The sequence below is a fragment of the Platichthys flesus genome, chromosome 15 (genome assembly GCF_949316205.1).
Source record: "Platichthys flesus chromosome 15, fPlaFle2.1, whole genome shotgun sequence".
Lineage (NCBI taxonomy): Eukaryota > Metazoa > Chordata > Actinopteri > Pleuronectiformes > Pleuronectidae > Platichthys > Platichthys flesus.
The window spans coordinates 12,892,097-12,903,814 of NC_084959.1; the positions used below are offsets into that span (position 1 = coordinate 12,892,097).

At 40.0% G+C, this 11,718-nt stretch overlaps 1 protein-coding gene across 4 annotated transcripts; it reads left to right on the plus strand.

Moving 5' to 3' along the window:
- The first annotated feature begins 17 nt into the window (after window positions 1-17).
- Window positions 18-11,059, plus strand: xrra1 (X-ray radiation resistance associated 1). 4 transcript variants are annotated; one of them, XR_009924226.1, is made up of 18 exons: window positions 18-474; window positions 1,396-1,544; window positions 1,657-1,728; window positions 1,817-1,889; window positions 1,975-2,072; window positions 2,588-2,721; window positions 3,879-3,983; window positions 4,407-4,522; window positions 4,627-4,682; window positions 4,768-4,845; window positions 4,926-5,019; window positions 5,112-5,230; window positions 5,329-5,466; window positions 5,914-6,043; window positions 6,179-6,294; window positions 6,422-6,527; window positions 7,476-10,387; window positions 10,597-11,059. XR_009924226.1 is itself a non-coding variant. In XM_062406204.1 (17 exons), exons 1-17 carry the CDS (start codon window positions 384-386, stop codon window positions 7,658-7,660), a joined length of 1,860 nt encoding a protein of 619 aa, XP_062262188.1. In that variant the 5' UTR covers window positions 18-383; the 3' UTR covers window positions 7,661-11,059. The 4 variants fall into 4 exon arrangements, 2 of the variants coding, with proteins under 2 accessions (XP_062262188.1, XP_062262189.1); XR_009924225.1 differs by having other exon boundaries at window positions 7,476-7,772; XM_062406204.1 differs by having other exon boundaries at window positions 7,476-11,059.
- Window positions 11,060-11,718: the final 659 nt, after the last annotated feature.

Consider the following 11,718-nt stretch of genomic DNA (forward strand, 5'->3'; position numbering starts at 1 on the left):
TTAAACGAGTGGGGTAGGACGTAACGTTTTCTTATTAATAAATATATAAAACAAACTTGCGTTGCGTGCTGGAAAACTGCAGGATAAACGTAACAGTAGCTGTCAAATACCCTTAAATGTTCCAGGCTAGCTAGGTGGTGTATCATCTTAACACAGTGTTCAATCTTTGAGCATTTACAATCGGTGCCCAGCTTCATCGCCCCCTGCCGGACCGGAGGGGGAACCCCCCATTTAAAGCGCTGTTGCTAGGATACGCAGCACCACATTGGCGCTGCAGCAGTTTGTTCAGCGCGTGAGAAACGTCACTAACAAGCGTATCAAAAGTTTGTTTCAGCCCCCCCCCCCCTTTCATCCAGATACATGGATTTAGATGAGACATCGAGATGACTGCTGCGTCCTGTAAACTGGAGGACGGACAGAGACATGGAACCATGGGTTTCCCTGCTCGGTCATTGCTCCATCGAAGGAAGGACGGTGGGTTAGATTCCATTAAAATGGGATAATGCATGAAAAAAAAAACTGGTTTTAATGGTCAGGCTGCATGGAAATGTCAGCACAATGGCAGCGTCACAAAAGAGTAGGCCTGCAGTTTAAACTAAAAATAATAATGACTCATTGTTACTGCTTCACAGTAGTGTCAACAACCTTTGTGTCATCAGTCAGGTTGTTGGACATCTTCCTACAATATGACACTTATACTCAGAGCCCACCAAACAACACGTGTGCAGATACGCAGCATTAATAAATTGTAATGGGTTTCTCAATTCAATACAGTTCAGGCCGATACTGGAGATCGCTTCTGTAAGGGTTTGATAATGTGCAGCATCTGCAGACTGCGGATTCAAACATATAATATTTTATATGAGAAGCTTTGATAAATGGTTAATTTCAGTAAACATCTGATCAAGTGCACGTGTTATGAATCATTTGTATTCTTAGCTATGGTCATAGTCTGTAAAGCAATACCATACATTGTGTATTTGAACCTTTGAGTGGATTAACTGAGGACAAAACATCGCTGATCCTCAGTTAACTGTCTGAGAAAAGGCCAAAATATCCTTAGCTTCACAGCCTTTCAATATAAAAAAAAATCAATCGGAATTATGATCCCTATTTTATCACCTTTTAAAGACAAAATGCAAAAGCACATCATCATACGCAGTCATTCAACTGCATGAAAGTACAGAAGCATTGATAATATCTTAAGTATAGAATCAGTATAAACAAACACATTACAAACCAGATACTGTCTCTCGTATGATTAAAAAAGGAAATAAAAAATACCTGCAAATGAATCAATAAAGATAGTTATTATTAGTTTCTGCAGTGTTTGTATTTTTGAATCTAAGAACAACATCTGCTGACATTATTAATTCAGTTTTATTTCCCTTGCAGGTGATGGACACTGGCTTGTGGCTTACAGGAAGGCAGAGGAGCAGAGTGACAGTCACGTGCACAGACGGATTAAAGAGACTCATAAAGAACACGTGAACACTGCAGTGACTGATGCTCCTCACGGTCACACGTTAAACGGACCCTTCCTCGTAAGTCACCAAACTCTACCAATGTGAAAATGGCCTATTTGACTAAATGTAGCACGACAAGTTGTCCTCAGGCCGATCTCAAATGATTACAAATGTCTTGTTTCCTTTGCAGCTGCGGTTACATTGTGTGGATAAACCATCTGAGCTGTGCACCGTTCACATCAGTGAACAGGAGCTGGATTCTGTAAGAGACACCTTTCACATTTCAGTTCAAATTATTTGGGGCGTCTGTGGGCGAGATGGACTAAATACATTTTCCTTTGTGTGCTCAGGTGACGCCTGAAGATCTCAAGTTGTTCGATAGCGTAGCTTACATCGATGCCTCCGTCAACCTCCTGTCTTTAGGTGATTGTTTCTACACATCATGCAAACCCTGTGTAAACCCCTCTTTTGGAAAAGAGTCAAAAGTTCCTGAATTATTTCTCTCCAGGGTCTTTCAGCAGTTTTGTGTCTTTACGAGAACTCAATCTGTCTGTGAACGGGATTCACCACATGACGTTTGATGCCTCTGACTTCCCTCATCTCAAGGTGAGAGGATTGAGACTATAGCATATTAAATCAACCATTATATACATTTGTATGATAAAGAGGCCCTGCATTAATACACAACTTTACCTCAATTTTAAATCCCAACAACAACCAGAGAATCTTTTACTTTCATCCAACATGATTTTTATTTTCTTTGCGCTGCTCCCGCTGCTCGTTTTCAGCTTCTCTCACAACTCCAGTTCTTTCAGAGCTTTTCTCTGATCTGTTGACAAACAAAGGAAGCATGTACAGCTAATTAAAATCTCTACTGACACGTCATCCTGCATTTTAAAATATAATTTCAAAGTTTGAGCCTGTTTGAGGATTGCACCAAGTTTATTCCGAAGGAGGGAGGGTCAAATTCATGATGAAGTTGTTTTAGTGCAGGACAGATCAGGAGCCCGATGTAGAAAATGTACAAGTGTGTAACTTTCCTCATGTTTACACTGCTGGGAGCTCGTCACTATAACTCCTCCATGGTTATGTTTATCTTTGTTATTTTTTGAAATCCTCAGGTTTTAGATTTGTCCTACAACAGTCTGTCAGCTGATGATGTTGTGTCCGTCGGTCGTCTTCCTCGTCTTAAAGTGCTTCATCTGACTGGAAATCAGCTTCATCATCTTCCTCCTGATCTGGGATCAACTCAGCTGTTAGTACACTAACTTTTATTTACAGCATTCTTATTACTTAAAAAAAAAAAACTCATCTACGGTCAGACAACCAGTTAATCAATTGGCTATTTTTGCTTTTATACATTTTTATGTAAATTTTCCTAAAAAAATCCACATTAACAAAAATGAATCCACTTCGTTTTCAACAGTATTTGCTCATTTGATCTGAGGAAAATGTCAAAATCACAAATTGATTGATTAAACTAGAACGACACGCAGTCGAGCACATACCCCCTTCTGGGCCAGACGGTCCCACACGTCTGTCTGGCTCTTAGAAGAATAAAGGGAATAAGGAACAAACAAAGATTCCAACCAAGAGAGAAAGGTGAGAACAAGACCTCGTAGATCGAGGTAATTATCATGTGTGGGCTTGTCTTGTGTATTTGATCCCATCTTCACACGCGGGTCAGTTCTGTCAATCACTGCATTGTGTAGCTCGACAAAAGGCAGACTCTTCACATAAAAGCTTTTTATGAAAAACTCTGACATGAGTCACGGAGAAGCTGGAACAACGAAAGCATATTTTCTATATCAAAATGATGGAATTCTCCAACTACGGTCAGACACTGCCTCCAGGCTTCTTTATTATATTACTACATGAAAAATCAAGTAATATATTCAAACTTTTTTAACACATAATGATGCAAATGTTTCATAATTGTTATGCTGATTGTTCTCTTATCTAATCATATTTACTATTCATCAATTGGCAATTTTTATAGAAAATTACTATATTTTAATCATGTATTATTATTTTTTTGCACATTATTGTGTAATATGTTTTTACTTGATCAGGGCATTAGTTCTACTTAATGTCAAAACAGTTCATTACAGAAAATGCAAAAAAATTCAAGAAGCATTTGAAACGCAAGTTTTGAAATTAACCAGAAGGTGGCGTACACATGTTCCAGATTCTCCCTCCTGATCCTGATGAAGAAAACATAAAGACATTTAATACACCTGCTCAATAGCCTCATATATAAAGTCAAGCAGGAAACATACACACATGCAACCATGTTAAAGTAACTTTATGACTTCAACGGCATCATTTATTACTTTCACTGTTTATTAGCTCATGTTCATGTATAGACTCTGAGACGTTGCCTAATTTCACTATTTTCTTTTTTGTTTGCAGGTCAGCTGCAGAAGAAGACTCACAGTTTAAAGCTCTGGAAGTTCTGATGCTTGATGACAACAAACTTTCCTCTGGAGTCTTCAACAGTCTCAGAAACCTGAAAAGGTCATTATTAAGTGAACAAATCGTACCTAAATCGACATTGCACCAAGTTGTAGTCTTTATCCTTAGGCCTTTAAAATCAGGTATAATGTATAACATCATCTAAAGACCAAATTTTTGTCACAGTTCAATTTGAGTGAATATCGGTTTAGAGCTGAAAGCCAATATACCTAATTTAAGAATCATAGGATCCAGTATTATTTTTTATGTGGATGTGTTCATGTGACCAGTACAATGCAGAGGCACATTCTAATAGGTTGCAGGAGTATATTAATACATACATGTCTAAAAATATATTTTGGCCTTTGCTGCATCAAATTAGTCGATTCTTCTTTTCTATTCATCTGTTGCAATGGAAATACAACAACAAAATCTCTGAAGAACCATTTGAAAAATATGAATTTGTTTTTCAATTGTCACCTACAGGTTAAAGTATTTAAATCTACAGGGGAACCGCATTTCTGAAATCCCATACGTGCATCCAATGGGCTCTTTAGCACCTGCATCCATTTCTGAAAAGGAACCCGGGGAAGACGAACCTGGTAATTTGCTAAGAATCTGCTTGATGTCATTAAGTAAATGATTTAATAATCGGCCTGCGTGTCAGAGTTCCTGCAACATCTGCTGAAAAAAACTCTCTTCAAAGCAGCTCACACTGAGCCAGACCCTAACAACGATGACTCTGTCAAGAGAACGTCGCAGGTAATTCATTCTGCAGTTGGTGTTTGAGATGTTTCATCATGTTTTTACAGCCTGCATTTAAAACCTGTGTGTGGTCCTTCACAAGGAAAACCTGGAGGAGCTCTTCAAGGGATCCAGTTTGCCACTGCCAGAGCTTCAGTTCCTCAATTTATCTGACAACAAAGTGCGTCTCCTATTTCACATAAATCACTCAACAATTTAAAAAGAAATATCTCATGCGTCTCATCAGTGTTTTTCCGTCAGATTGCAGAGGAGGAAGCACTGATGGCCGCCGCTTTTTTCCCCATGCTTCGTGAAATCGATATTCACTCCAACCCTCTGACCACGCACAGAAGCGGTAACTCTCCTCTATCGACAAGTTTATTTTAAAAGAAGTTGTTTCTGATTTTGAACCGCTAAAATGTCCTCCATGTCTTTGTCTGGACACAGGAGACCCCCCCTTGCTGACCTACTACCTCCAGGAGAGACTGGGAATAACACTAAAGCGTAAAGGGACACGAGAAGTTGTGAAGATGCCGCTGAAAGTGTCCACTGATCCAAAATGGAAGGTTGGACATGTTCTGCATAGTGAATACTGTCTAAATCACAGTATGAAAGTTGAACAGTTATTTTAAAGTGCAACATTTTGGACCTTCTCGTGTCGCAGGTGGTGGAAAGAATCCCAAAGGTGTCAAAGAAACACTTTCTGGTGGACGAGGAAACTGTAAAGAAAACGCCGGAGTGTGAGGGGAAGACCAACGAAGACGGCCCCTTCACAGACAACACTGACTTCTTTGTCACTCAGGTACATGTGCGGTCGGCATTGATTTTCACATCACTCCTGTATGAAACATGAATCATACAGCAATGTTAGTTAGAGAAGCGCCTACACAATTTCTTATTTCATATTGCCGTTTAAATCTGATATAAACATAAAAACAGTGAAACCAAAGAGCATAGCAGTGATCGAAAAAACACGATAAAAACGAAATCCAGACGAACCAGGCCATGGAGGGGAAGAACAGAAAGCACAAGAGAGAGAGAGAGAGAGAGAGAGACAGACAGATGAAGAGAAAGACATGGGGGGAGGGGGGCCTTTAAGATCCTCCACTGCTTCGATTTATATTAGTCTGATTGTGTCATCTCTCGCACACAATAGCGAGCTCAAGATAAATCAACAGTGTATATGTGTATGTGTGTTTCGGGGTCTCCACCCTCTTTGTGTCTTCACTGAATGTTATTTCACAATCAGGCTCCAGACGTTTCTAACTTTGATGAAAAAGAGACGACAGAGCACGAGGACGCCGCCGTTCCTGAAGAATTCCACCATTGCCAAACGTTGACGGACGCGAAACCAAACCCCGGTGTGGTGGAGCCCGTTGGTGAGGCCTGTGCAGTGTCACTTGCAGCTGTTTATGTTCTGTACATGTTCATCGAGCCCTGAGGGGGTTTGACCATACAATGGCTCCACAGTGAAGAGGAAGATTCATGCTTTTTTTTTTTTTTTCTGTCAACAGGAATTCAAACAGCTGTTCGGATGCTGGAACACACACTGAAGACTCTGAATGTTTACGGAGACTCAAAACCAAAGTCTGATAGCATCCAGATGCCACACAGAGAGAAAGAGAGGAAGGTTTGATATTTGTGCTTCACAAAATTCCTTTTCGATCAAAGTTGCCGTCAAATTGCAACAACGACTGTAAATAGCAACGAGATGTTTGGACCAGTGTGACTTTAAAAAATAACATTTCTGTGAACAGATAAAAGATCTTCCACCTCTGAGACCGGCGAGGCAGCCGGCAGAGAGGGTGGATGAAATGCTCAAGCAAATCAGAGAGAGTACAACGATGAGAGAACTGAACCTGAGTAAGAACATTTCCGATACATCCCCTGAGTTGACCTTTCATGAACCGACGCCTTTCTTTCTTAATGTTCATGGCTCCGTGTCAGCGAGAGTTCGTGGCCGGAGGGAATATGTTCCCGGGTGGTACGTCTCTTTCACTCCTCTGAACTTGACTCCCAGAGAATAACTTGAGGGAATTTCTTCAAATCTGTTCTAAAGTTCATTTGGACACGAGGATGAGTTGATTTTGGGTTTGCTGGTCAAAGGTCAAGGCCACTGTGACCTCAGAAATTTGGTTCAAATGTTCACGTAGAGGCATCGATAAAGAAAATAGAACTTGGTGGTGAAAGGTCGAGGTCACGACACATATTTGTAGACTCTTGAACATAATATCTCAAATCTGCCTTTATGGAATTTATTTTATTTTTAGAACAGTTTTCACTTGGACTCAAAGATTGATGAAGGATCAATCTGTAAGATTTAGGTAAAAAGGATCTATTGGCTTAAATTAAATATAAAATAATCCTAGTGATGTTTTCACTAGTGTGTTTCCTCTAATTTGTTAGGATTGTTGTTTTTCTATACCCTAAAATGGGCCCTTTATATTTTAATACTTTTATATATAAAGGGAGCAGGGCCTCTTTACGGAGGCTGCCATGTTTTTTTACAGAAGCCCAGACGGGACAAACTATACACCTTTTGAGTTTCGATGACAACTGAAGGCTACCACAGGTTCTCTTTCATGTTTGGAAGAGGAGGGTGAGTTTAGGGGTATTCAGCTGCAACATGAATCTTCACCACTAGATGTCACTATATTCGACACACTTGAACCTTTAAGTGATTCGATTTCATTGGTCAAAGGTAACAGTGACCTCATATGAGTCTGAAGAAGAAGTATGTAGACTGAAATTGCACTCGTTGGAGGAGACATAAAACCGCAGGGTGGGTAATTCTCATTTTCCTCCACACAGGCGATGCCCTACACGGCACACGTGTCAACAAGCAAGAACATAAGGAGGTTTTATCGCTGCTGAGGGACATGAAGACAAAGTACAAGATGCTGCACAAGAAAAGCATTGAACAACTAGCCAGCGTTGAGTCCGACAGAAACACAGACCTTCATGAAGCTCCACCTCCACCTGGTCAGACGATCTAATTCATGTTCAGATGTTTAGATGCACTTGTCTTCCTGCTTTGCTGATGGAGGTGTAGACCCGGTGTGTGAGGAACTGAAATCTCCATCTCATTAACACTATCAAAGGAATATGGTATGTCTTAATATGTCAAATGTTTTGAAAACATCTGGAGAATATTTATACTCTGTCAGATAAAGGTAATAAATAGATTTACTATCTCATACCTCCTGGTTTGTTATAAGGTATTTGGCTTTATAGGTATCGGACATATTCAATTGTATGATTCATATATGTTTGGTCATTATTTCATTTCCATCAGGCCGGATCCAGAGCACTCAGCCGAGCAGTTGTTTGTCATTTGTGAGCGGACCTCAGCAGCTCAGTGAGATTTACAGCTCACACGATCATGTCTTATTACAGCACTGGTTGATCTGTTAAACATGACGTTCCAACAAGCTCAATGTTTCTTTTTTCATCTGGAGTCATGTTTCAATGTTTGTTTTCGTTGTTCATTCCTCGTTTGATTTCATGGCTCGGTCCTTCATATGATTCCAATTATTTGTCTTCGGCGCCGCTCGCAGGTTTTGTGGAATGCGAGGTCAGCCCAGGTGAAATAAATCAATAGGTGCTGTGACGATGCTGTCATGCGCGATTCGACTTTATTACCTTCATCTGGGAATATTTCCCTGCTTCTGTATCTATTAAATGGTAAATAAAATATTCATTACATATTGTTGAATATACCCGATGAAATCTGTGGGCCTTGTCACCCTGTCCCATAATTCATGTTTTTATTTGAAATAACTAAAAAGTTGTATTTTCATTTAATTTCAAATGTCATTTAAACCATGATATTAATTTATTATCAAAATATTTTCAGATATATTACCTTTTAATTTTGGATTGAGAAGACTGCTTCTCATCGACAGTGAAGAGCCAATATCAAATATTTTGTTTAGAATTATTACAATAACCGACCAAAATGAAACTGGCTATTTGTATAGTGACACAAGCATAACTGAGAGCGGTTATTTGGTTGTAATGAAATTTGCAAAATCGGATATCAGAAAATTCAAAAGAAGAAATAAACATAAAGTCCCAGCAACATGTAAAAGAGGTATTTCTCTCTGTTGAAGAGATTCAGGTCCTGGAAACTCTCAGTGGGCAAACACCTGGCCGTCAGTCTGTGCCTGAGTTTTTTTTTCTGTTAACCACGATACTTTTACTGCTCTACCCAGACTCTAGTGAAACTCAAAGTAAAGGCCTTCAGAGAATTTAGTTGGAGGCTGTTCTCCAGCCAGTGAGTCCTGGTACGAATTAACTTCTGACAGGAAAGCTGCTTCCAAAGCTGTGATTGTGAAGTGATAATGATTCGTTCTTAAAGCTCTCACACGTTGCACGAGTGCAGCGTTTTCATGCTGGAAGTGGACACGTACCGACGTTGTGAGAGAGTTTGTTGTACATGTTGGTTTTTCCACAAACAATGATCAGTCAGAGTAACCACTAATGTAATCCATGCAGACAGAAGGCACTCACTGACCTCAGCTCTAACCTCTTTTATGCAGACTGTTCAACTGCGAGAATGTGGCCTCACAAGACCCTTGAGTAACGAATAAGAAACAGTTATTTATCACATGCCAATGTTCATAATATTAGAATAAGTTTATATGTTAGCTAATATCAACGTTTTAAATAAACTACAAATTAGCACCATAAACTAATAAAACCCCCTTTGCCCCCAGCTCCTATCTTCCTTATCTTTTTAACAGCCTACAAGCATCAGTTCCCGTCTCATACTCTTACCACTACCTTTCTCTTCAAATAGGGTCAGAGTTGAAAAAATAAAGGTAATGGACAACTTGACATTCCCTTATGGTTCTGATTAGGTGATATGTAGGCTGCACAATCAAATGCTTCAGTTTATCTCACCATGGACTCTACTATATTTAAAAATGGACGACACAACTTTTCCCAAAAGTGAAGCCAAAGCATCTCAATAGCCACCTGCTGGCTGGCTGCAGTATGGGTCATAAACCCTGGCTCTTTCATGTTAGCGGATGGAGCATGGACTAAACTTAAGTCAAAATACACTCAAATTTATTTTTCTTAAAGATGGTTTCTGTTATTTTAGGTGTCTGGTTTTAATAAGTTATTTCATGCTATAAAAACATAGTGAAACCTAATGATTGACAGCTGAGACTGGCTCCAAATGGGGAACATGGCAGCGTTCCTTTTGGGATATTTTAGCTTGACTTGTCTAGTGGGAGGAAGTTGAGATGCAACGTCCATTTTAATATACAGTCCAGGGTCAGTGGGACGAGTTGAATATATATGTGAAAATGTATAAAACAATTATACAGCAGTCAGAAGTGTATTATACATCTTTAATTTTTTATTTTATAATTGCACAAAACCTTTGTTAACAGTTGTGTTTCCTTGATGGTGATGAAAATCATTATCATCAAGAGCAACACACCATCATCAAAAATCATCAAACAGAGCAACTGATTTTGTGTCGTATATAAAGTGCTAGAGGGATACATTTTTATATTTTTAATCCGTAGTTCAACTTTCAAAAACATTGGCTACTTCTGGATTTTCCCACGTTGCAACCTGATAGTGTCTCTCATCAGAACCTCCCTGTCTGGTACATGTTGTATTGGGGTGACCCTGATGACATCACAATGACATCATCAATGTTTTTTCCCCCAGCTCAATCCAGCACCACAGGACACATGGAGCTCAGCGTAAGTTCAATAAGGAAGACCTAAACCTGCTTACAGATCAGCTGACTGTGGGCGGTCCTAAATATTGGTACCGCCACAGGAGGGCTTAACCTGCATGCTGTCAGCTGATCGTGGGCGTTCCCAAACATCCAATCAAGCCCGCGCGGTTTCCTTCAGCCAGTCACACAGTAGCTGTCAAACTTTAAAAATCCCTTCTCTCTCTTCCTCAGCAGTGTCAATGCAGCGACTCGCACTCCTCCACCCCAATCTCCTCCAGTCCTGAGATGAACATTCATCACCTCTTTCGAATCCCGATGACAACGGATCACGGGCTACGGTGGCAGCCTGACAACATACTTGTTACTCGTGGCATCCATTGCACTTCTGTCCATCCTGGAAGAGGGATCCCTCGCATGCGGCTCTTCCTGAGGTTTCTACGTTTTTCCCTCAAGAAGGGTGTTGTCGTAGTTTTTCCTTACTCTTGTGAGGGTTAAGGACAGAGGATGTCACACTTAGGAAGTCCAACAGGACAATGCTCATATATTGGCCATCCAAACAAACAATGACTGATGAACCACCACCAGTGTCTAGACCCCGGGGGGGTATTCCTGTACGGCGCTCTGTTCCAACCCCTTCCTAATCCTGATGACATCACACAAGGGTCTATAATGCCACTCAACTATAAATATTCGCATTCTCTGTGCACTGTAAAAAATAAACTTGTTAAAGTAAAAACCAAGTCTCTCCTGATTGAAGTATATCAGTATATGTGCTGGTTTTAATAGATAACATTATTCCGTATTGCCAGTAAACGAGCTAACTTTGTGTCTCAAATTGTTCTCTTTAGGGGCTTTTTGTTCCTTATCTCAGCCAAGGAGTTATGTCTTTGTCTGCTTTGTAAACATCACCTTTTCTTTCTGCCCCGCTGATCCTGGTGATTTACACACACTGACCTCATGGAGGCGTGCATGTTAAACAAGTGAAAACAGTCCACTAATGTGAAAAATCACTTCTACTTTGAACATAATTACACAATCGACACACATGTCCTCCAGATATGGGAAATTACTCCAGAAGTGTTATTGTTATAAAGAACAGAGCTACAGTTACTTCATGTTTCAGAGTGAAGCCAATAGAAACCCCTGTCTCTTCATTATTTTTATTGGACCCGTTAATGAACACAGAATAAACAGACAAACAAAATGGCTCAGTTGTGCGTTTTCTCCTTTGCTCGTACCATAAAGAACTGATGAGGTGAGTTATTAATTGAAAACACATTTTATCCGTGCTCGCAGTGATATGACGGAGTCTTGCAGCAGAGCCGGACAGAGTCCAAAAGCAAAAATAACAAA

Bases quoted from the DNA above. Each gene is read 5' to 3' on its own strand.
- xrra1 (XM_062406204.1), top strand. From the start codon at position 384: ATGACTGCTGCGTCCTGTAAACTGGAGGACGGACAGAGACATGGAACC. The intron at 4,846-4,925 runs GTGCGTCTCCTA...TTTTTCCGTCAG, and splicing joins TCAATTTATCTGACAACAAA to ATTGCAGAGGAGGAAGCACT. The intron at 6,044-6,178 runs GTGAGGCCTGTG...TTCTGTCAACAG, and splicing joins CGGTGTGGTGGAGCCCGTTG to GAATTCAAACAGCTGTTCGG.